A 25,358-nucleotide genomic window follows, 5' to 3' on the forward strand; every position below is an offset into this window, starting at 1 on the left:
GGTGGCTGGGGTGTGGGGGTGGTGGGAGACATGAGTGGGGGCCTGGTGGAGGGTGCCCCTGGTGGCTGGGGGGTGGGGGTGGTGGGAGACATGAGTGGGGGCCTGGTGGAGGGTGCCCCTGGTGGCTGGGGGTGGGGGTGGTGGGAGACATGAGTGGGGGCCTGGTGGAGGGTGCCCCTGGTGGCTGGGGGGTGGGGGTGGTGGGAGACATGAGTGGGGGCCTGGTGGAGGGTGCCCCTGGTGGCTGGGGGGTGGGGGTGGTGGGTGACATGAGTGGGGGCCTGGTGGAGGGTGACCCTGCACTGCTGGGGTTTGGGGGTGGTGGGAGACATGAGTGGGGGCCTGGTGGAGGGTGCCCCTGGTGGCTGGGGTGTAGGGGTGGTGGGAGACATGAGTGGGGGCCTGGTGGAGGGTGCCCCTGGTGGCTGGGGGGTGGGGGTGGTGGGAGACATGAGTTGGACATGGGTGGGGGCCTGCTGGCAGGTGCCCCACAGTGCTGGGGGGTGGGGGTGGTGGGAGACATGAGTGGGGGCCTGGTGGAGGCTGCCCCTGCACTGCTGGGGTGTGGGGGTGGTGGGTGACATGAGTGGGGGCCTGGTGGAGGGTGCCCCTGGTGGCTGGGGTGTGGGGGTGGTGGGAGACATGAGTGGGGGCCTGGTGGAGGGTGCCCCTGGTGGCTGGGGGGTGGGGGTGGTGGGAGACATGAGTGGGGGCCTGGTGGAGGGTGCCCCTGGTGGGGTGTGATAGTTGGTTGGGCCTTTTGGCAGGGGAGGATGGGCATTACGGACATGATTGGGGAATGTTGGGACCCAGGTGCAGGGGGGCATGGATTGGACATGGGTGGGGGCCTGCTGGCAGGTGCCCCACAGTGCTGGGGGGGTGGGGGTGGTGGGAGACATGAGTGGGGGCCTGGTGGAGGGTGCCCCAGGTGGCTGTGGTGTGGAGGTGCAGGGGGACATGAGTGGGGGCCTGGTGGAGGGTGCCCCTGGTGGCTGGGGGGTGGGGGTGGTGGGAGACATGAGTTGGACATGGGTGGGGGCCTGCTGGCAGGTGCCCCACAGTGCTGGGGGGGTGGGGGTGGTGGGAGACATGAGTGGGGGCCTGGTGGAGGCTGCCCCTGCACTGCTGGGGTGTGGGGGTGGTGGGTGACATGAGTGGGGGCCTGGTGGAGGGTGCCCCTGGTGGCTGGGGGGTGGGGGTGGTGGGAGACATGAGTTGGACATGGGTGGGGGCCTGCTGGCAGGTGCCCCACAGTGCTGGGGGGTGGGGGTGGTGGGAGACATGAGTGGGGGCCTGGTGGAGGGTGCCCCTGGTGGCTGGGGGGTGGGGGTGGTGGGAGACATGAGTGGGGGCCTGGTGGAGGGTGCCCCTGGTGGCTGGGGGGTGGGGGTGGTGGGTAACATGAGTGGGGGCCTGGTGGAGGGTGACCCTGCACTGCTGGGGTTTGGGGGTGGTGGGAGACATGAGTGGGGGCCTGGTGGAGGGTGCCCCTGGTGGCTGGGGTGTGGGGGTGGTGGGAGACATGAGTGGGGGCCTGGTGGAGGGTGCCCCTGGTGGCTGGGGGGTGGGGGTGGTGGGAGACATGAGTTGGACATGGGTGGGGGCCTGCTGGCAGGTGCCCCACAGTGCTGGGGGGTGGGGGTGGTGGGAGACATGAGTGGGGGCCTGGTGGAGGCTGCCCCTGCACTGCTGGGGTGTGGGGGTGGTGGGTGACATGAGTGGGGGCCTGGTGGAGGGTGCCCCTGGTGGCTGGGGTGTGGGGGTGGTGGGAGACATGAGTGGGGGCCTGGTGGAGGGTGCCCCTGGTGGCTGGGGGGTGGGGGTGGTGGGAGACATGAGTGGGGGCCTGGTGGAGGGTGCCCCTGGTGGCTGGGGGTGGGGGTGGTGGGAGACATGAGTGGGGGCCTGGTGGAGGGTGCCCCTGGTGGCTGGGGGGTGGGGGTGGTGGGAGACATGAGTGGGGGCCTGGTGGAGGGTGCCCCTGGTGGCTGGGGGGTGGGGGTGGTGGGTGACATGAGTGGGGGCCTGGTGGAGGGTGACCCTGCACTGCTGGGGTTTGGGGGTGGTGGGAGACATGAGTGGGGGCCTGGTGGAGGGTGCCCCTGGTGGCTGGGGTGTAGGGGTGGTGGGAGACATGAGTGGGGGCCTGGTGGAGGGTGCCCCTGGTGGCTGGGGGGTGGGGGTGGTGGGAGACATGAGTTGGACATGGGTGGGGGCCTGCTGGCAGGTGCCCCACAGTGCTGGGGGGTGGGGGTGGTGGGAGACATGAGTGGGGGCCTGGTGGAGGCTGCCCCTGCACTGCTGGGGTGTGGGGGTGGTGGGTGACATGAGTGGGGGCCTGGTGGAGGGTGCCCCTGGTGGCTGGGGTGTGGGGGTGGTGGGAGACATGAGTGGGGGCCTGGTGGAGGGTGCCCCTGGTGGCTGGGGGGTGGGGGTGGTGGGAGACATGAGTGGGGGCCTGGTGGAGGGTGCCCCTGGTGGCTGGGGGGTGGGGGTGGTGGGAGACATGAGTGGGGGCCTGGTGGAGGGTGCCCCTGGTGGCTGGGGGGTGGGGGTGGTGGGAGACATGAGTGGGGGCCTGGTGGAGGGTGCCCCTGGTGGCTGGGGGGTGGGGGTGGTGGGAGACATGAGTGGGGGCCTGGTGGAGGGTGCCCCTGGTGGCTGGGGGGTGGGGGTGGTGGGAGACATGAGTGGGGGCCTGGTGGAGGGTGCCCCTGGTGGCTGGGGGGTGGGGGTGGTGGGTGACATGAGTGGGGGCCTGGTGGAGGGTGACCCTGCACTGCTGGGGTTTGGGGGTGGTGGGAGACATGAGTGGGGGCCTGGTGGAGGGTGCCCCTGGTGGCTGGGGTGTGGGGGTGGTGGGAGACATGAGTGGGGGCCTGGTGGAGGGTGCCCCTGGTGGCTGGGGGGTGGGGGTGGTGGGAGACATGAGTTGGACATGGGTGGGGGCCTGCTGGCAGGTGCCCCACAGTGCTGGGGGGTGGGGGTGGTGGGAGACATGAGTGGGGGCCTGGTGGAGGCTGCCCCTGCACTGCTGGGGGGTGGGGGTGCAAGGGGACATGAGTTGGTGTTCATTAGTTCAAGGAGACATGTGCCTTTGCTGGGGGGCATGCCCATGGTGGGTGGGCTGCCTGCGGGACATGACCAGGGATGCAGGGTAGTCCCCTGTGGTGTGGGCTGCCTGCAGGGGCCGTGGAGGGTACACCTGGGAGGACCTACACTGTCAAATCACATGTGGAACTTCCCGCGCACCCCTGAAATACACGCGCCCAGGCTATTCGCGTGTGGAACTTCCCGCGCACCCCTGAAATACACGCGCCCAGGCTATTCGCGTGTGGAACTTCACTCGCACCCCTGGAATACACGCGCCCCCAGGCTATTCGCGTGTGGAACTTCCCGCGCACCCCTGAAATACACGCGCCCAGGCTATTCGCGTGTGGAACTTCACGCGCACCCCTGAAATACACGCGCCCAGGCTATTCGCGTGTGGAACTTCCCGCGCACCCCTGAAATACACGCGCCCAGGCAATTCGCGTGTGGAACTTCCCGCGCACCCTTGAAATACACGCGCCCAGGCTATTCGCGTGTGGAACTTCACTCGCACCCCTGGAATACACGCGCCCCCAGGCTATTCGCGTGTGGAACTTCCCGCGCACCCCTGAAATCCACGCGCCCAGGCTATTCGCGTGTGGAACTTCACGCGCACCCCTGGAATACACGTAGCCCGCTCCCCCAGGCCCGATCGCGTGAGTAACTTCACGCGAACCCCTGTAATACACGTAGCCCGCTCCCCCAGACCCGATCGCGTGTGAAACTTCACGCGAACCCCTGAAATACACGTAGCCCGCTCCCCCAGGCCCGATCGCGTGAGGAACTTCACGCGAACCCCTGTAATACACGTAGCCCGCTCCCCCAGACCCGATCGCGTGTGAAACTTCACGCGAACCCCTGAAATACACGTAGCCCGCTCCCCCAGGCCCGATCGCGTGAATAACTTCACGCGAACCCCTGTGATGCACGTACCCTGCTGAAATTGCGTGTTAGACTTCCCGCGCACCTCGGTATACACGCACACGTATTTTTTGTCAGCGGGTGTCCGTGTTTGTGGGTACCCCTTTGCACGTCATTTTTCCTGGAGGGCCACAGTATGGGACATTCATCATGGCAGTATATAGGTGCTATTTGTTGGCGCACCTTTTGGCGCACATTTCTTACAGCCGCAGAGACGCTACCGCCTGCTTTCTTGTGGCGGCCGTGTTTGTGCCTGTGCGCTGGTTTGAGCGTGCGCTTTTTTGCACTATTCTATTCCATGAATACGTGTTGTAGGCGAGCGTGTGGGCGTTCCGCGCACTTGTGCCCTGTACTTCCCCCGTGACGCCCACGTTTTGGCAAGTTGTTCCCCATTCCGAGTGTTACGCCCGTGTTCCGCCTACTTTTGTTGCGTGCGCCGCGCTATGTGCGAATTTCGCTGTGGCCTGTGCGAGTTTCGCTGTGACCTGGCGCACGCTGTTAGATGGCCTGTGCGCCAACGTGCGCCGCGCACTTTTTTATCGCACATCCGCTGGTTTTCTCGCGCACGGCCTTCCATGAATCGACGTGCGCTGCTTTTCGTGCGATTTTCGCAATTGCACTGCGATTTTCGCTATTCCACTGCGATTCGCATGTTTTTGCCCACTTGCGCCGCGCTAATTATTCCATGAATCGGCCTGATAGTATTTTGTACGACACCACATGTGAACAAGATAGTTTAGAGTTAAAAAGGGTTAGTTAAAGCCTATTAGTTAGGGTTAGAATTAGAGTTGTGGTTAGAGTTAGGGTAAAGTTTAGGGGTAGTATTACAGTGATTATGGAGGTCTGGTGATTGCTTGGCATTAGTAGGCGTTTTGGTCAGCATTACGGTTATAGCCATGTACTTTGTGTGCTTAGAAATAGCTCGTTTTGACATCCTTATCACTGGCAAACCTTTCATGCTTTAAATTGCTTAAAAGGGAGGACTATGTTTTTTAAAACTACTTTTTTCTGACGAGTTTTTCCCTTGATTACATTTTCCAGGTACCATTTTCGTATAGACCCTGTAAACAATTGCTTGTGGTCAGTCTCGGGTGGATAACTCAGGGGCAACGTGCTCGCCTTGGAAGCAAGACGACGCGGAGCAACACAGGTTCGATCCCCGGTTCCGCACTTAGAAACCTCCAGGTATTAAGCGTGTTATAAATAACCAATTATTACAATTACAATCATCCCAATTGTTGCAAATGATTATGTTGATTATGATTTGGACTAGGGCACTTGGCTCGTACTATTATAATCACCAATTGTTTTATTAACATGTCATACAAATTACACTAAGCCTCTAAAAACCACATAAATAAAGTTCCATTTCGACAAGACCGACATAAAAGAACCATAAGGCTGGGGACAGTTGCAAAAGTAGCCCTTTTTTTGCCAGTAAAGAAAACGTTGGTGATGAATTGCATTGTAAGATCCCTCCCTACATGAGTTGAAATTTGTTCAATGAAACCAATATTTGTCAGGATATTCTCTTCTTTGCTGCTTGTTTGGTCATGACCTCAATCCATACTTCTTATCTCAGGTTTGACCTGCCTAGCCAGAGACGTAGAGTGAGTTTCCTTGCTATCATTGATCCCATTGAGAACAAGAGTTGTCCAACCCTGTTAAACGGCTCTGGCTATGGCAGATGGAGTTAGTACTTCCTTCCTCCACAGGAATCTTTGGCAAACGTCCACATCATCTGCTTGAAGGTTTCTAGCTTGAAGGTGTCTAGTTTTCCTATATCATTAATGCTGATATCGTCAACACATAGAAGGGTAGTGTTGGGAAGTATTACTAGTTGTGTTGTTACAGTCCTTGCAGCCTAAGTATTTAGAGTCTTAGTAAATCATTTTTATTTTATTTATTGGACATTTCTATGGCACCTGTACCCAAGTGTTTGCAGGCGCCACAATAAAGATGGGGGTGGACATGGGAAATCATAGAAATTCAACAACAAAGAACAAAGCAACAGTTATATTGGCCTTGTGACAATCCTACCGTGCAAGTGCATGACAAGGTGATAAGTGCAAGGGGGTGGGTACTGCGAGAACTGCAGGGATGGGTGGGAGTGGGCAAGTGCTATTCAGGCAAGGTGGCAAGTGCCAGGGGAAAAGGGGAGGGGGGAGTGCAGTGAACAGGAGGACTGGGATGGGATAGTCCAGGAAAGGGAGCCAGAGGGCAGGTGCTGGCAGAGGATGCTCGGGAGACTGGTGGGGGGCGGTCTGGTCCCTGTAAAACTCTGAAGGGACCAGGCCCAAGTCTCAGCAGCAGGTGGAGAGTTTAGCACAGAAGCAGGCGAGGGAAGGAAAAGGAGAAAATCATACCTTTTTAGTTTGATTTCATTTGAGAAGAGGTTTTATGAAACACAGAGAGGAAAGCACAGCTAGCTGCAAAGTGCAGTAATAACAGGTGCCAACACAGGAGGAAACCCCTAACTAAGGAAACCACGAACTGAAAAGAAGGGTTCATGTATTTATATTTGCATTTATTTTTTATTTTTAGAACACTTTACGCCAAAGCACTGTACAAAGATAAGCGTGATACAATTCAATGAAGGGCAAAATGAAAAAAGAAGACACTAGGCGGCAGAAGAAAGCAAGAATTACTTTAGTCAAGAACAAAACAAATGGAGTGAGGTAGAGGAGCGAAAAGAAAGATAACCAGTGTTCCAATGTTTTGGAGGAAGTAGGGCGAAAGAAGGCTGGAGTGCAGGGTGGCTTTAGAACGGAAAGGAGGAAGTGTGCGATGGGGTGCGCAGGAGATGGGATGGAGAGGAAGGGGGGAAAAAGTGAGGAAAGATAAGGAGGAGCAAGACCATAAAATACTTATAGACCGTGGAAAGATAATGAAAGAGATGATTGGCTACTTGGTAACCAATCCTGCAACAATTCGAGAACTTAAAAAATAATTGAAGTTTGCATACGCTCAGAGTACTCAACTCAGGGACTTCTGAACATTACCACTTGCATATGTTTAGATTCCCATCTTAAGGACGCTTTCTTTACACAGAATACTGCAGGCATTTTCTGGGTCTCACCCAGCGTAAAGATGCCTTTACATCCCATGCTGCGACCTATATAAAGGAACCCCATCTTCTGTCCCTCACTCCAAAACAGCGGTGGGGCAACGTTGTATCTTCCCTGCAGTGTCAAGCCTTTAAAATATGGGCTTGTTTTCTGCTCTGGCTCATCCTTAAGGCTAAACGCGGCGTCCCAGTTTCCAGACTGATTGGAAACAGTCTTCTCTTACCCGGCGTAATATAGGACCCTAGTTTAGAAAGAAAACATCAATTTGCACTGTGTTGTCTTTGTATTGATTAACACTGTTTGCGTTGGGCAGTTTCCTAGATCCAGAACATTTTATTTATTCAAGTGTTACGTTCTTTCCTCTAACTGAATGATATGTTTCCTCTCAGCGAAGTGCTATGAGAATTTGCGCATCATCTGGTCACATGACCAAAGATGGTTTAATTTTCGAATCTCTGGCCTTTAAACCATCCTTATGATTGAGCAATGGAACACCCCAAGAATCATTGATAACTCCTTCGCTCTTTGTCGCCTAGTCAGTGCCCAGGACCTGTAAACTGCCCAATATGTGGAGTCTTTCCCCCAATTGAGGGGAACTGGCCATCTGCCCAACGTTATCCTAAATTGGATAGCCTTAAACAAGCTGAGTCTCCAAGCCATAACCGCTGGGTTCCGGATCACTGAACACAAGTACAGAATACCTCAAATGAAAGAACTCTTCGCCAACTGGTCCCTCTTCTCCTATAGTCCAGAAATAATCTTGAAGGTAAGGGTTCTGCAGTCTTGTTCGACCTCAAACTCTCTTCCATCCGACACACATAACATGCTGCTAACCCCTGCTATTCCCCCTCCCAGTTTCTAGCAATCTGAACCTCCAAACCTTCTTGATCACTTAAACGTGAGCAGGAACTCACTGCAGCAAGAGCTGCTGCAATGAGCTCTCTGAGGACCAGAGGGATTTTGGCCACAACACACACTGCAATTCACCCACAATGCAAGTCAGGTATTTCTCCAGTGACTGGACCAGTCTCTCCCACTCTCTGAGAACTTCCTTGGCTTCTCAACAAAGTCTGGTGCCCATTCAAGGAACTTTGCACGAGATTCAAGGCCACACAGACGGGCAATCCAGCATATCTCTAAAATAAATTCACCAATGCGTGCCAAAAGTGCCCTTCAACTGCCTGAAGCGCCTAATCCTCCTAGTTACTTCCAAGCACAAGCTCAGCCCGTTTGCAAGCCGACCATTCATAGCTGACACACCCAGCCCTGAAAAGCCCTTCTCCCTAAGTGTCAATGCAAAACCAGTGCACCTAGCCACACAAATTAATAAAAGTCAACTTCTTTTCGCAAACTGTCCTAATACGCTCTCTCTACAGGCAACATTTACCGCGGCTACGTCCCTCCTAGGTGCCCTGTTTTACAGAGAAACCTCCATGGCCGGATGAAAATGTGTCACGGGGCGTGGGGGTCCATTTCAACATGATGTGTGGGCGCCCCCTGCCTACAGCTGGGACAAACAGTATGAGGCACCCTGGCCTGCTCTCATAATGGAGACAGAGTAAAGTATTAAAGCTGCTAAACATCCAGGGGCAGGCAGCCAGCAGGAAGCTGAAACACTGAATGACGACAGAAAAGCTACTTGGAACATTGTTGATAAATAGTGATAATGCAGAAAAAAGCAGAGTAAGGAGGCAATAAGGTGCTAAGAAAGTTGCTGTATATGAGAGGGGCAGAGGGGCTCGAGGTTGCCAGCAACAGCAGCCTGTAATGTGTGCTGCAAAGCACACATTTAATATTCTGATTCAGAGAACATGTTTCTGTCTCATAAGACTGTGAACATGTGGGCAGCTGCTCAGGGGTGGGGTCCGCGGGGGCCTGAGACTTGGGCCATTTCAACTGAAAAAATTGAAAGGCCCGGACGCCGTACCTGGCTATCTCAGGATCTTCTATACTAATAATGATCCAGCCACACCCAAATGTTTGGGAGTCATTCTGTGCTGAAATTGTCTATGTTCTTCATATAACGGCAGTTATACAGGTCGGATTTTGGCACCTCAGAAAATCCAAGTCAATTCTTCCTTTGCTTCCTCTGCTAGAATAGGATCAGATGGTTTCTGCTGTCACTGCGCTCATTCTTTTTAGTGTTGACTCTGCCAATGGATTGCATCTTAGCCTACCTGCTTATGCAATTCAAAGACTCCAGCATCTTCCGGAACATGGCAGCTCATGCTGTCACAGGCACTAGATCACTAGATGACTGTCAGGAGTGGTGTGCCGCCAATGATCTCTGCCTTAATGCCAGTAAGACGGAGATCCTCCTCATCGGAACACCAGCTCCCTCCTTTCCTCTCATTCTGGCCGCCCACTCTGGGCCCTCTTCCTGCTCCCATGTGTGAATTTAAGAACCTTGGGGTCATCTTCGACTCCACCCTCTCCTTCTGTCCTCACATCTCTGATGTCTCTAAGAAGACAAGCTACCAGCTGCACCTCCTCCCAGGTATTCTTCCTTTCCTCACTTTCCCCCAGAAGCTCACTGTCTCCAGAGCTCTGGTCCTGTCTATGCTGGACTTTTGCAACAGCCTCTTTCTAAATCTTCCTGCCTCTACTCTGTGTCCTCTACAACGTATCCAGAACAGGACTACAATACTTGTCCTTTGCCTCCAGCCCAGGGATTGTATCTCTCCAGCTCTGAAATCTCTTCATTGGCTCCCAGTGGCAGCAAGGATCAAGTTCAAGACCCTCTACATCGTCCACAAGGCGGCATCCTTGGGCCTGGGACCACACTACCTCCAACTCGCTCTTCCTAAACATCTCCCTACTCGAGCTCTCCACCCATCCACCTCCAACTCCCTGAGGGTCAGTCGCTTTTCCAAGCAGAGTGGGGGGTTGGGGGGCAGATCTCATTCTTCAGCTGGGGCCTCCCTCTGGAACAGCTTTCCTGCCTCTCTCAATCTTGAGCAGAACCACCGCCGGTTCCGGAAGCCACTCAAGTCCTTCCTCTTTGCTTCCACTTTCTCTCTTCCTCTCCCCTGCTAATGACCCACCTGCTCCATGCACTGGTCACCTGGCCACCGTCTGAACTTGGGCCCAGGTGCCTGAATGTCCAGTTGTACCTCACACTGCCTCTCGGGCCCCCCAGCACTTGTGGTCTGTATCTGTAACCTTACAGTCCCTTTTCTCTGCAATTATTAGCCACTTCCTTATTTACCTGCACTGAGCACCCGCTGGCTGCACTTTTTGACTACCTTCACTTCTCCCCTTCCACTTCCCGGCACATACACGATCTGAATGACACAAGGCCTAATAGGATTGTTGTTTTGTCCTCCCTCTGTTTCCTAGAAACACTTGTGCACAGGCGCGTTGTAAATGCCATATCATATATCATATCATGGCAATCCTTTACACCGATCCATCAATCATGGCATTGGCATCCGCTCTCTGCCCTTATTGGTTCCAAGAATTTGAAGGTCACATTAGGCACAGTATGGCCCGGCACCTGCTTTTATTCTGGACAAATTGCAGCATTATAGACCCTCTGGATCTATGAGAGCCTCCTCCGACCTATTGATCACACCAGTCATGAACTAAGAACCGACCGTAGACCTTGGAGCTATCTGCCCTCACCCTGCCCCGCCCCCCCGAGCACCTATCTGTGGAACTCAATCCCAAGCAACGTTCGAGGAATTTCAGACTTTTCAAGCTTCAAAAAAAAATGTAGTCCATTTTTGTTTGTCAATCACTTTCATCCTTATTACCGCCCTTATTTCGCTAATTAATTGTTGCAGCTCTTACTGCGCTCTAGCAGTGGTACTGCTGGTAAATAAGATTACTTAACCTAATACATCTTGGCATGTAGTAATTATGAAAATGCATTATCATGCTCTGTCCTTGATGAGTACAATAAGATCAAATGAATTAATATCATTTTTTGTTCTCATTAACTCTTTTGGTATCCCACCGGTGATCAAACCTTAAACAGAGACAAGCTTTATGAACATGTGTTCTATTGTTCTTACCTTGATGCGGATTTCGTGTGCCTTTGGTGGGGCGACTTCAATCTCCTCGATGACAAAAGGTTGACCAGGTCCCCAGGCAACTGCCGCCTTACACTTAATAACCTGTCAAATCAGACCCAAAAAAGATGTGGGTTAACGTGTGGTTCCATCAGTAAATGCCAATGATTGCAGATATGATCAAAATGACATGATTGCTTGCTCTCGATGCATTCATGTTGGAGAGACCCATTGGGCCAAAAGTAAACATGTACATCCCGGAACTTGTCCTACTGAACCTTTCATTGTACCTTTAGGGGATAAAATCACGGTCAGAGTGGGCGGTTGTCCTCTCGCCACCACGATGCCCAACCAACGCCTTCTTAGAAAGCGGCACCAGCCCTCCCCCACAAAAACCTTTCAAAGCATGGCAGGCTGGCCACCTTAATGGTACCTCAGCAAGGTCCCCCTGTGTACCCCGAAAAGAGGCGAGTACAAGAAGACACAGTGTGGACCTCTATAGATTTGCAATACGGCTTTGTGATGTTAGAGGATTAGCTCTGGAAGGGAACATTGAAGATTGATGAAACATGATGTTTGTCATTTTGTGTTTCAAAGGATTTCTTGATGCACTTTGTCTGTATTGTATTTGTCTAGATCTAATTTAGCAATTGTATAAGATTTAGCACTAACACTTTACCAGTAATTCTAGTTATTTCAGGGATGCATTTGCAAATTGTTGTGTGTATATTGCAATTTGTTCTTTGTTTGATTGTGTACACCCGCCTGCTATGTGAAAATCGAGGGGGGACGCATTTTCACTTTGTTAATGACGAGATGAGTCTTTAATACTTGTCTAATTTGTATTTGTTAGTTGCCTCGCTAATGAGGTAGGACTTTTACTTGTTGTTATAAATACATTTGATTTTTTTTGTATTGCTGATGTTAACAGGAACATGTATCTAGTATGCACAGTGTAGACACTCGGGACCAAATTATCAAACAACTATGACATTGAAAATATCTTCCCTAGGAACATTAGAATTTAAATTAAAAAAGGTCCTGGAGAAGGGCGGGTGTGTAGGAATATTGCAACTGCTGCCTTTTTCCCATTGGACGTCTCAAGTCATGCCTGGACATGTAAGAGTTTGCTGTTAGCTTCAGTGACCGTGGATCAGGTCATAGTGAATGCATGCTTGTTATATTTTCTCTCTTTACGCTGAAACTCTCTTTTCTCTTATTTAGCGAAGAAATGGAGGGAAGGGTAAATGCAAACTTCAGCGAAGATAAACCGTACTTAGACAAACCTAAATCCATGTGTGGGGCAGAGCCAGGCGCAAGGTGGTTGCTTTGAAAAGATTCTCCTGTCTACAAATCACATCCTATGGCAAAGCAATATTGGATGAATTCGCCCAGCATCAATACCAGAGGTCACCAGGCATCCTTGGTGTCAGGCCAGAGGTCTTTCAGTGCTGGCGGGCAGTGTTTGAGGTAGCAGTCAGGGGGCTGCAGTGCTGTGTGACCCTGCACAGCCACATGAAGGCCCAGCTAGTTGGAACCCTGAGGAGGGCCGGTCCCATGGGGTGGCATAGACTCTGAGATTGGTAGTGGCCCTGAGGTGTAACTTTTGTTATTGTTATTTATATAGCGCCTATGCTGAAGCACTTTACATAGAACATAGTTACATACAATATCACCCAAGTGAAGTTGGTACTCATTTATAGACCTCGGAGTGATGAAAGCCGTGCTGGGATTCGAACCTGTGATCTGCAGATCTCACAGAAATCACAGCAGCGAGCGTTCAACCCGCTGAGATATCTTACCAGGTTACAATTGCACCTGACAGTGCCTTAGGCAAGCCAAGTTATAGGGATGCTTCTGGAGTTCTATCAGAGATGCTGAATTAGCATGAATTGAAATGGTTTCAAGGGAACTTGTATCAACTAAGATGCTCCTCCAGGTAATTATCTAATTTAAAAGTTCTAGGTGCTAGTAGGCGGATGGCAATGTCTTAGGGCTAGAGATCTAGGCAGAAAGAATCGTGGCCAAGACCTAGGGGTTCATGGTGCATCAAAGGAGAGTTCTCATTTGGTTCAAAGACCGGGAAAGCACCCTTGCGGAACAGGATACATATAAAACCTGCCTGACTCACCCATTTTCCTAATTGAAGGGAACTGGAACCCAGAGAGACACAGATGAGAAGCACGCTCTCTGTTTCCTAAATCAACCATTAGAGACAAAGACATATATGGCTTGACCCATCACTCTGATCACAGGGAAATTATCACTCATCAACCATAGTAGCATTTGCATCCCAAACATCTCCCACTGAGGTTCATGAGTTGCAAGGGTCGCCATTATTTATTATTACAGCATTTGATTCACCATGGCAATTGTTGTGCACCTACCATAAAGAATTGCAGCACCCATGAAGAGGACCACAGCCGCAGGATGCCACTGTGGGCTGATGAGTATGGTACAACAATTTAATTGAAGGAAAATATTAGGTGACTTCCTGTAATGGCAGTCAGGAAGACTGTCTAGCGAGTTTGTCGGACTGTGGTTTGTGAACACTTCAGAGTGCTGCAAGGGCATTGTAAACGGCAAAATGGCAGAGGCCCTTCTTAATGGCTCACGTTGCTGAGCTTGATCGCCAGCCAATGGCAGCCCAACACGTGTCAGCTTTGAATTGGAGTTTGAATGTGGCAAGTCAGCCCTGGTGCAGAGCAGAGTGCACCAAAGCTGTTAGGAGTTTCATCCAGGGAGTGGGTATACGGCCCAGTAAGATGTGCTCAGAGAACCGCTGAGAGGTGGTGATGGCAACAAGTGTTGCAATGCATTCACCTGCGGCTGGAAGAGACCGGGTGAGGGAGTCAAGTGAGCAGTAGAGCAGTAGAGCAGAAGAGGACAGGTGAGGCTGGATGAGAAAAAGAGCAGAGCGGGTAAAAGTAAACAGAGGGATGGTGAGATGCTTTAGCTCTTGCACAGGTCTTGGGAATTAGATGTGTTACTTAGCAAGGGACCAGAGATACTGCAACTTCAAGGTTGCACGGTCGCAGGGTTGTTGGGTTGCTTATCGTACCCTCAGTGTTCTTTCTTTCCCTGGCATAATGCTACTCTTGACCTGCCTGCTACTGTAGCATCCCATTTAGGCAATTTTGTTTTTATGGGGTGTAATAAGACATGAAAGGTTTCTTTATCCCACTTTTATGCGTTTTGGGATAGGGACTATGTCAACCAGCATTTTTTCGCCTAATGATGCCCTATGATGGTAGAACTCGCTGGTCATTTTGAAGGTATCTCCCAACTGCAATGTGTATCAGATCCGAAGAGGTTATTTTTTAATATATGTTCGTTTCTGGTAAGTGACTGTTAGATTGCATTGGATCTCAAACACTGATGAATTACCTGATGCCAATGACATTTCATTTTGGATGACATTTTACTATTTATGATGCTGTGATTATTAGATGTTTGGGATTTTAGGTGGTGAAGAATCACTTGCTGGTAATGAAATTACATATTGTATGATATTGTGTAATTTATAATGCATGATTTTTTGATAACCTATTGCTGTTTTATGGAGTTTCTCTGAACAAACATGATGATGATGATGACGATGACGGTGGTGGTGATGATGATGATGATGATGATGACGATAGTGATGGTGGTGGGGATGATGATGATAATGATGATGATGATGGGGTTGATGTGAAACACAGCCATGTTCCTCATGGAGTGTTAAATCTACTCGAGGTCCCCCAGATATCACCATCATCCACCTGCAACATGCCCAGGAGATGGCCGGTGAAACCCATGGGCCTCCATTAGCAGCATTCGATGAGCCCACTTCAATTGGAATGTTCACTCCTCACCACCCAGAAGACCCCAATGTGAATGTGAAATGTTGGGCATTCAAGATGAGCAGAAGTGACGTGCACGCCTCAGGATAGTTTAGGGAAACAGCATTATCGATAATACTCAAAGGGCATATAATTACAGAACTCCAAATGCACTCTTTGTAATATTGATGTGTATGTGCTCTGTTGCCCTATAATACTTTCTTTAAAGAAAGTTTTTTTTCTCAATTTTTTTAACATTGTTAATGTTTTACCCCTTGGCAATGTGGGTAATTGATAGCGGCAAATTCAACCCAATCTTTGGTCTCGATGGGCCAGATTCTCAAAAAGCAGCCCAAATTAGAAGGGCGCAAGGAATGCGTTTGTTTCATTTGCGCTGCTTTCAGAAATGCTCAGTTCACCTTTTTTTTCAAAAGCTACCTGTGCCTTTCTGGAGGAACTGGACTGTAGCGCAAAGATACGCTATCCATCCCCCTTGAATGTATTAGTGTCAGGAACACCATCCCGACACTAATGTATGACAGGCTTTCAGCAACCACTTTGTTGCCAGGAGCGCATTTCGATGAGACAGACCATAAAGGGTCCTGTCTCAGTGAAATGCCAGAGAGAAAAAAAAGCCTTTCCATATATGTTTTGGGGGGTGGAAATGCAAGTTTGACAGCCGTGGTTTAAACCGCGGCTGTCTGACTTAAATAACCCTGTGAAATAAATACTGAGGCGGAGGTAGGTGAAGAAAGAGCTTTATTCTACGGCCCCCGGAGGCGAGGGCTGTCGGTTGGGGAATCAGCTGGGACGTTCCGTGGTGGAACTTGGGGGAGAGAAGCATTCGCTATGGTGCGCGGCTTTGTCTTTGGGGCCGCTGCGATCAGCTGCCGGGGATCTGCAGCGTGGTCGCCGTGAAGGAAGGGGGTGTGGGTAAGATGGCGACACGTAGGGCACGTTGTGAGGTGCCTTCCTCAAACGGCCGTTGGGTGTTTGTTCATAAGACGCGCGTTGAGCGCTACACCGGTTGCGGCCCAAATATAAAGAAAATCGGTACCTGGTGTGCCGTTCCGCCGTTCTATGGTTGTCTGGTGGCCCCTTATCCCCTCTCTCTCAGGGCAGTGGAGCAGGGGAGGCAGGCGGGAGCAGCAATGGGGAAGAGCCGCCAGGGCCGCCGCTGCTGCTGGAGGATGACAGGAACGCGGGCAGGGAAGCTCCGGGGGCCGGAGTCGCTCACTGGGGGAAAGTGGGAGCCTCGTCCACAAATGAAATAAATACTGAGGCGGAGGTAGGTGAAGAGAGAGCTTTATTCTACGGCCCCCGGAGGCGAGGGCTGTCGGTTGGGGAATCAGCTGGGGCATTCCGTGGTGGAACTTGGGGGAGAGAAGCATTCTCCATTCCGAGTGGAATGGAGTGATGCATTAACATTATAACACTCTGCCATGATTTGCAACCCCCTAAACCTCCCACTTCAAAAGAAGTAGCGGGATGGCGCTCATTTCAGAGCATTTAAAAGCACATCCCGTTTGTGAATTTGGGATGCGCCTTCAAATGCCCAGAAAAACCCCTTATTTTTTTATATTTCTATTTTATTGACATTTACAGAGCGCTTTCGCCAAAGTGCTGCACATATCCGAGTATCAAAAAAGGTACAAAACATTTGATTTGATTGATGATAGAAGTGAAAACGGAAAAATAAAGAATGTAAGAGGAGGAAACACAGGTCAGAAGATGAGCATTTAAAGGGGTACCAAAGAGGGGGAAGTTTGTTCCAGAGTTTAGGGGCCAACACAGAAAATGAACGAAAGTGAGATGGGGCAAAAGGAGGTTTAGGGGTAGTGAGAAGGTGAAGATGCTGGGATCGAAAAGAACGCGAAGGAGAGTTAAGTGATATGAGATATAGGGTGGAGCAAGACTTTGGTGACACTTAGAAACGATGCATAGAGAGTGGTAGAGAAGACGAGAATCGTAGGAAAGGAGCGATATAGAGAGAAGCGAAGGAGTAACAGAGGAACGAGGGGAGAGTGAGAACAGTAGAAGAATAGTGGAATTGAATACTGAGCGAAAAGTAGTGAGAAGAGAGGAGGGAAGTCCAATAAGAAGAGCAGAGTAATCGACTAGGCAAGAGAGGACAGAGGAATTAATGACGAGGTTAGCAGCATGAGACAAAGAGTGGGGACGAATTTTACAGATGTTGAAGAGAAGAAAACGACAGGTGCGAGAAGCTTATTTGGGCAAATGTGCAAAGATGGGAAAAGGCCCATAATGTTTAAATAAACTAATAATATGCAGGTAAACACAAGAATGTTGTCCAGAGGAGCAAATACTTAATAAAGCAAAAGGACAAGAGAGCTGGTAACAACTCATTCATTTGCTCTTACCATGCGTTTCTTATTTACAGATAGAAGAGCTAGTCACTTGATGTTCTTTCCATTATGATGCAAATATTCAACCTGCGTTTAATGTATGCTCACATTTACCACATTGGGGCATTAGAAAAATACTGCCACTAGTACTCTCAGTACATTCAGAGACATGTATTTCAGAGAATGTGTCAGTCAAATATTTTGAAAACTACTGGACGGAATGACCCCAGACCCCTCCCGGAAATCAAGTCAACCATTTCATATTTGACCCTTTTCTGTCTAGTGGTTTTTCCCTGGGCTGCGCAGAAATTCAGCCTTTTTTTCTATGGCAAAATAAATGGGAGTGGACCGAAAACAGCGTTGTTTGCTTTGTTAATAATGTTTAAAAAATGTTATGAACTTTTCCCAAAGGTTTCAATGTGGGCGGTCCGCAACGAACCTTTTTTTTTTGCAAAATATCAGCCAAATCTGTCCTGCAAGTCAAACGCTATTAGCAATTCAATGTTCAGGTTTTCTATCGAAGAAGGTACACACCTTAACTCTAATGTGGCGACCACCGCACTATAGTATGTATTTATTCATATATAGATAGATAGATAGCTAGATAGATAGATAAACAGATACAGACCTATGTAAAGCATACACACACAATAGTAGGTGTGCAGAGTCTTTATCTATGGCAGCGTGAGTTGTCATCATGCTCTGACTTACACCGCCAAGATTATATGCTAAGGACAAAAGATCAGGAATCCTTTCTTTTACAAACCAGATTTTTTATAGAAAAAATATTTTCTTCTTCTACATTTAGCTTACCTATCTTATAATCGTAGCAATTGTTTCAGCATTTCCTATAAAATGATACATGTCCTTCTTCAAGACAGAAATTCAATTTCAAGACTAATTCTTATTCTACAAAAAATAATGTTCTCCCTTTTTCAATGTTCAAATATGGGAATCATGTTGTGGTCCTTTTCTGTCCCTTCTCCCAACCACTCTAAAAGGGCTATGTTGAAGCACCTTGCCAGTAAGGGAGGGTCTACTAAAAGATCAAAATACAAAGCAAAAAAGGGATGGATGCTTAGCTGAATATGTGTTGTCATAATGGATTTAGGACCAAAAATGCCAAGAAAAGATTCGTGCATTGCAGAGGGTTCTTCCCAAAATAAAAGTACAGGGTTATCAAAAGAAAGGCCTCACTCCTAAAACTCAATGGCCTTTGATAGTCCTAATAGTCCTTTCTAGGCTTTACAGTCCAGGAGGTGTTACAACGCCACTTGCCTGTGCTTCGGCGATTTCAGCCTTTGGAGTTCCTGAACCCTGCTTCTGTTTGCAATTTGTTTGCGAGCTTTCAGGCTCCACAACCCCAAAACTAACTCAGTGGAGGTGTCCTTACCACAGGACAGTTAGTTGGTACCAGTGTTGGTGAGAGAGGCCGGGAGAGACATGAATGAGTCCTTAGGGGCCTGCCCTCTTCTGTAGACCCTCAGTTGCTCCCCCCAGTCACCTCCATACTCCTTTGGTAACCTCACTGATTTTGTCTTGTTCCTCCTCCTGCCTTCTGGTTGTGCCTCAGAATGACCTGGCCCCCAATACCTGTCTAAGCTGGTTAACTGAGTTCCTACAACTAGATAGGGTTGCCCAGTCTTTCCTCTGCTTCTTCTGCCAATTGTTCCTGTGTAGGCAATCTCCCTCCTCTTCTCTGACACCTGCCAACAACTGTCTTGATGTCTCCTATTGCTACCACCTTTAGTGAATCTGGGAACACTCTCTTCCCATGTGGCCAGGGAAGGGCAGCCGCTACCTGATCCCAGCCCTGGGGGTGGCTGCCTGAGGGAGGACGACATGACAGGAGATAATAAGGGAAGGAGACTTATTAGCAGGAACCTGGTATCCCCATTTCAACTCAGGCAACACTATGTGAATCCCCCATCCTGTGTTGCATATTGCTATATAGAATGCCTCCGCCTACCTAATACTGACTATAAGGCTTTTTGCGATTCTACTTATGGAAAGAATGAGATGAGGAGGAGCACAGGAGCAATGCAAAGCGCTGAACTGGAGACGTCTTCAAGTGTTTGGGAGATTGCGATAGGTGCTGGGATATTTAAAGGCCTGGCACTGCAAGGAAGATGGTGATCAAGGGGAAGCATAGCCATTTTGCTTGACACAGGTCAGGGCACGAAACAGGTGACAGCTGGAGAAGGGAGCAGCCCGGTGGCTGTCAGTGCCATCGCGAGAGGCTTGGAAGAAGGTACACAGCTGGAGAGGCTGCGAGAAAGAGGCCATGGCAAAGCAAGTGCCGAAAAGCAGACAGGATGCCAGCAGCAATATGAAGCTCTGCAGTGAGGGAAGCGAAAGCCGCAGAGAATGCCAAAGAAGCCGTCGGAGGCCATTGAGCCCAGGCAAGGGAAGTGGAGTACCAAGGCATTTCACAGCATGGCCCGCACAGCATGCAGGGGCAATACAAAAGTGAACCTGGGCAAAGGAATGGGAATGCTGAAAGTATTATGAAGGCAAACCAGTCAAGAGGGGTTGAAGACCCTGTGGCTAAATGAGCAAAACCGACATATGTTAAAGAGGTCCTGGCAGGAGAGTACACCAAACAATGTGCCACGAGCCTTGGACCTGCACCCAAAGTGAGAACTCTGGAAGCCCTGTCAGGAGAGTATGCCAGGCATGGGAGAACTGTAAAAGCAAAAGGGAAGACTCATATCCCTTTTGTGCAGCTGTACAAGGAATCCCTGGCAGGAGAGTATATCAGACATGAGAGAAAGTTGAAAATACATAGTGAAAGTTGTGAAAGCCTGCTAGGAGAGTACACCAGGCAATGTGAACGTACTGTACGAATTGGAAGAGGAAAACTAACCACTTAAAATTGTAGAAACTCTAGGCGAAGTGAATCATACACCCTAGACCAGTTGTGAAAGTCTGGCAGGAGAGTACACCATGCAATGTGAACATACTGTAGAAATTGGGAAGAGGAGGAGTGACCTCTGAAGATTGTGTAAACTCTAGGAGAAGGTAACCATACACCCTGGTCAAGAAACTTGAGTAAATTGTGTAATGAAAGAGCGACAGAAAATCCCTTGAGCCTGTGAAATCCTGGTTAAGGGAGCCATACCCCTGGATTGGAGAACTGTATAATATTGAGCAATGGAACTGTGTATGTGAACTATACAAAAGCTGAGAAACTCAGGGGAAGGAAGCCCCCTCCTGAGGATTGTGGAGCTTTGCTTATTTGTTTCTTCGTGCACCATTTTGGAACTTTTGTTGAAATTGTGGGGCAAGAACCAACAGTTGAAAGACTATATTTCATTTCACATTATTATAGGTTTAGAATATAAGGGTCAGGTTAAGATTTCGGACACAGGACAGAGAACTCTTTTGCTTTTGGACATTCTGACATTGACAGCCTTTAGTTTCATTAGATTCATTACACAACCCTGTATGAGTTTCACACTTATCACCTCCTGCAAATGTTTACTGACCACTTAAGTCTATTTCTCTACAACCAGCACCTCCTCCTGTTGTCATTCTTGCCACCTCTGCCTGATATCTCTCTCCTGCCAACTCCTCCCAGTGTCTTTTCCCTTCTACTTCTTCGTGATGTCTTTCCCCTGCCACCTACTTCCAATGCCTCTCTTCTTCTACCTCCAGCAGTTGTCTATCTCCTTCCAATTTCCCCTTATTAATTTCTCCTTAGTTCTCCTTCACTGTACACCCCCTCTATATTGTTCAACCTCCTCCTTCTCAGTCTCTCCAACCATCTTCTTCACTGTACCAACAACATCCTCAAGATGCTCCACCACCTATTTTTAACTCTACCAAACCACCTCCTTCTCACCAGCTGTCTCTCCCCCTCTGCGCCTTATTTCTCCAACCTCCTCCATCTCTCCAGCTCACACTTCCTCTGTTCTGCTCTCAACACCAACCACTTCCAAACACCATCCTCCAGCGCCATTAATCACCCAGACTGACTGGGGTTTCTGGCTTTTATAGTGTTCAACCTCCTCCCGCTAGGTTGGGCTTGTGGGGAGTGTTTTCGCCAATGTCCTGTAACTGGTAGAGCTGGCATTGGTTACTGCTCCTGGGTCCACCTGCCCTCACCTTCGGTTAATCGGGCCACACCAACCCTATATCTAGGCTATGCGTCATCTTGAATTTCACCCTCCACTTCCTTCCTTAATCTAGTGGTTCCTGTGTAGGAGCCAGGTCTCCTGTTCCTGCAGTGTGTGAATTCTGTGTAGGAAACCCTTTCTAAGTGTTCTATATCTTTTATGAATATATAGAGCATGCTGACTTGCTGTGATATTGCAACACTGTGTCTCCCATAAGGAACCACTCTGCCAAGAGACAATGGGCCTCATTACGGGTCTGGTGGAAACCCTGCCGTGCCACTGGCCGGTTGCCGCCAGACACGTAAAAATGTACCGGCGCCTGACTTCCCGGTGTCACCGGGCTATTCTAAGTCCGCCATTCAGGAAGTCAGGCGCCGGTAATTTTGTTAGTCCCGATTCCCATAGAGTCCGACTCTATGGGAATGGGGACACTGGAGCACCGGCACCGTTGTTAGCGTGAAATCTCAGTGGGTAGATGCCATCATGCCCGGCACCTGCTGGGTGAGAGGGCACCTGCTCGCAGAGTTGTAGTGTGCAGGTCCAGAAACAACGGTGCCGGTAAGCTTACCGGCACTGCGGGTTCCAAACCGGCACACTTAGAATGAGGCCCAATGCATTGGTAACTTTGTGTCCCAAAAGGTTAAACCGGTGGTCAGATAACAGCAAAATTTCAAAATTGTATCAAGTGCAGCTCTCCAGAGTCTTGTATCACATCCGGTTAAACCAGTGGATGGAAAACAGTGAACTTGCAAAATGTCATCAAGTGCCGTCTCTGGAAAAAGATGAACTTGCAACATTGTTTCTATCACGGCTCTCTGGAGCGAGGAGAGCATCTTGCTGGGGCTTTCAAAAAACTTCTCTGATGCCAGAGGTTCGAGCAGTAACAGCATCAGGACGCATGATACTAATAGCACGTGCCTGAAACTCATTCAGGCTAAAGGGAAGTCTTTGTTTTTCTGGCTGGGACTTTAGATCTGCGTAGCTCTGCATAGCCCTCTTTTGGGGAAGCATCCATACAAGCATGTCTTGTACGTCCCCTGTCATGCAACTGTGTCCAAAGGAAGAAAGCCAAGGGGTTGCCCCCATACCACACGCGCGTGCATGATCCACTGGCTTAAGGAGGCACTCTGTCCCCTGAGTCACACCTCTGGTGGTCCTAAGAGCCAGGCAGGGGACTTTGTCATAGTGTAAAGAGAAACACCTTGTTGCAGTTCACCAACAGTAGGAAGGGCATTGTGGCTAAGCGCCTTGACTACACCCAGGTATGTGCAGATGAGGGCCGCAGTCATGTTTCAACCCCACTGATGAGATATATCATGATGGAGGGGTATAGACACACCTTAGAACTGAGAAGCTTGTGTTGATAACTAGAACATTTAAAAAGACAATTTCATTCCATGTGTACAGATCTAATTCATTGAAGACAAACTCGAGCCACCAGTTATACTGTGAAAAGATCAATATAATCCACATAGACATTAGAGACCTCATTACAAAGGACCCAAGGCAAGCAAAAGAAAACCTGCTGTACTGCTGAAGAAGGAAAGAAAACAGGCATGTATCTACAAATGCCACCATTTTCCAGCTTCTCGAGGAGTGTCGTACAATTTCAAATACTACCCCAATCAAACTTAGGGAAGAAGTAGGGATGAGGGGCCATAAACTAGAGCACCATTCAGAGGCGAGACCAGCCCAGCCCATCAAGGCTTAATCAGAGGCCTACTAGAAGTGCAAAAGAAGTGATCAACAACAAAACCTGCTGCACTTGGTAGCCCCCATGAGAAAAGCTCTAGTCTTTCTTTATTCATGGCCACGAGACACAGCCATCTTAGCCACCGGATCAGAACTGATATCTCTTTGAACAACATTTTTGAAGCACTTGGCGCGGTTAGCGTACCAAAAACAGCAGGGAACACATGTGTCTATGTGCAATCACTGGAGGAAATAGTGGAGAGGTACTCAAGAACTGTCAATGCCTTTACTCATCTGCCACAGCAACATTAGCAAACACCATGCATGCTATCTTTTAGGAGTCAATACAGACAAAGCTTGGGCCTGTGCCCAGCTGTGCCTAAATCTCACCCCAAGTGAAGGAGGTGCGGGAAGCCGTGAGTTACACCCAATGTACAGACAAACGTAGTTTAAGACAGCAGCCAGAATTAGAGCTCCACTGGGAGTACTATGGAAGATATAATGTTAACCAACATGTAGAAAATAACAATTGAACATAGAAAATTATGGAAGGTTGAGTGAATTATGTCAGTGGTGCAAAAGGTGTGGAACAAGGCTGCCTTGCGAGAGCTACATCATTAGATACCCTTCAAGGAGGCCTTTGGATCAAGGACATTTTAGTTATTGTAGCAATTTAACCCACACCAATGACTAACTCCATTAAGCCCCAGTTAACTTGCCAGGAATTCTCACAGAGGACATGCATCCCTGGCATACAAAGAGCAGTCTCTTGTGAAAAGTACCTCTACTAAATCTGAAATGGGAATTGTGCATGTACGCCTATGCCTGTTAGGAGCCACCCTGGTCACAAACTGTCTGCTAGAGATTATGTAGGAAAGGTTTGAAGTGTTGCACACACGCGCTGTAATTTTAGTGAAATCCCCAGGGCCCTAGCTCCAACTCAACAGGAAAGGGTGCACAAATCCCCCAATTTATTTATTTATTTGTTTATGGTTTATATAGCGCCGGAGCCTGCAGGAATCAGGGCACACAAGAAAAGACGGGGAAAGACTGATTCAGGAGTCCGGGTCAGAACATAGGAAGACCAGTTGGTTCAAAACAGGAGGGTTTTCAGAAGCTTCCTAAATTTCAAGAGGTCAGATTCAGCACGCAATTCTTTTGGTAGTTTATTCAAGGCTGTAGTTGCCTGCACGGGAAAGGATCTACCAAATCCTCTAACCCGTTTGTTACTGGGAACCACAATACTTATCTCATCACTAGATCTAGAGTCTCTTTTCGCAAAGCGCAACTTTATCCTTTTCTTAAGGTATCCTGGGGCCTGCCCGTAGCAACATTCATGCACAATAGAAAGTGCCTTAAAACGGGTCCTGGCTTCGACCGAGAGCCGGTGAAGATTTCTTCTGTATTCTGAAATAGGATTGTACCTGCACACATTTTATATCAGCGGCACAGCATTATTTTGTAAGACCTGCAAGAGGCCAAGGCTGCCTTTACTGGCACCAATAAATAGAGAATTATAATAATTAATCAGAGGTAAGATTAAAGCTCTAGCAAGGGTCGTGCAATTAGATTCTTATATGTACAGCCTCACTAACTTCAATAATCTGAGGTAGTACTGGGTTTTATTCACCACATTCTGAGTGTGGGGTTCTGAGCTGAGGGATGCTTACAGAATTACTCCTAAGGTCTTAACCTTAGAGACTGTGGGCATGAGGTGTTCATGGATAAGAAATCCCGTATACGAGACTATCAGCTTCCCGCTAGCCTGGGGAGAGCCAAAAAGTAACAGCTCCGTCTTCCCAGCATTAAGACACATACCATTATCTGTCGTCCACTTCTGAGCAGCATTATGAACCATTGAGACTTTCTCAGCATCCTTCTTGTACACTCCACATAGCTCAAGAACGAGCTCTGTGTCGTCCGTGTAGTTTGTAAAACAAACACCCAGATCTTCTAACAGAGTCCACAAAGGTTGGCAGAAGACGTTAAAGAGAGATGTGACAAAAACGCCCCCCGGGGGACACCACATTTCAAAACCTCAGAGGTGGAACATGCATTCCACCAGACAATGTTGGATGACCTATTGGCCAGAAAGGAGGTGATCCAGGCAGCCGCTTTGTCAGAGCAACCACTAACCGTCCTCATCCTACTCACAAGCTTAGAATTATCCACAAGGTCAAAGGCTGCTGAGAGGTCTAATAACATCAGCAGCCCTGCCTTCCTTTGGCCATGAGCAGGCGCATTTCAGTCTGAAGGTCTACCAATGCAC

General features: G+C 49.4%; 1 protein-coding gene across 1 annotated transcript in view; it reads right to left on the reverse strand.

Moving 5' to 3' along the window:
- Positions 1-25,358, reverse strand: part of LOC138515797 (alcohol dehydrogenase 1-like) — a 197,117-nt gene that overhangs the window by 126,733 nt on the left and 45,026 nt on the right. Inside the window, exon 2 of the mRNA XM_069630523.1 lies at positions 11,096-11,197. Within this exon, the coding sequence (XP_069486624.1) occupies positions 11,096-11,197 (102 nt within the window). The remainder of the gene's footprint in view (positions 1-11,095; positions 11,198-25,358) is intronic.

Source organism: Ambystoma mexicanum, chromosome 6q, assembly GCF_040938575.1.
Source record: "Ambystoma mexicanum isolate Mex_15411 chromosome 6q, UKY_AmexF1_1, whole genome shotgun sequence".
Classification (NCBI taxonomy): Eukaryota; Metazoa; Chordata; class Amphibia; order Caudata; family Ambystomatidae; genus Ambystoma; species Ambystoma mexicanum.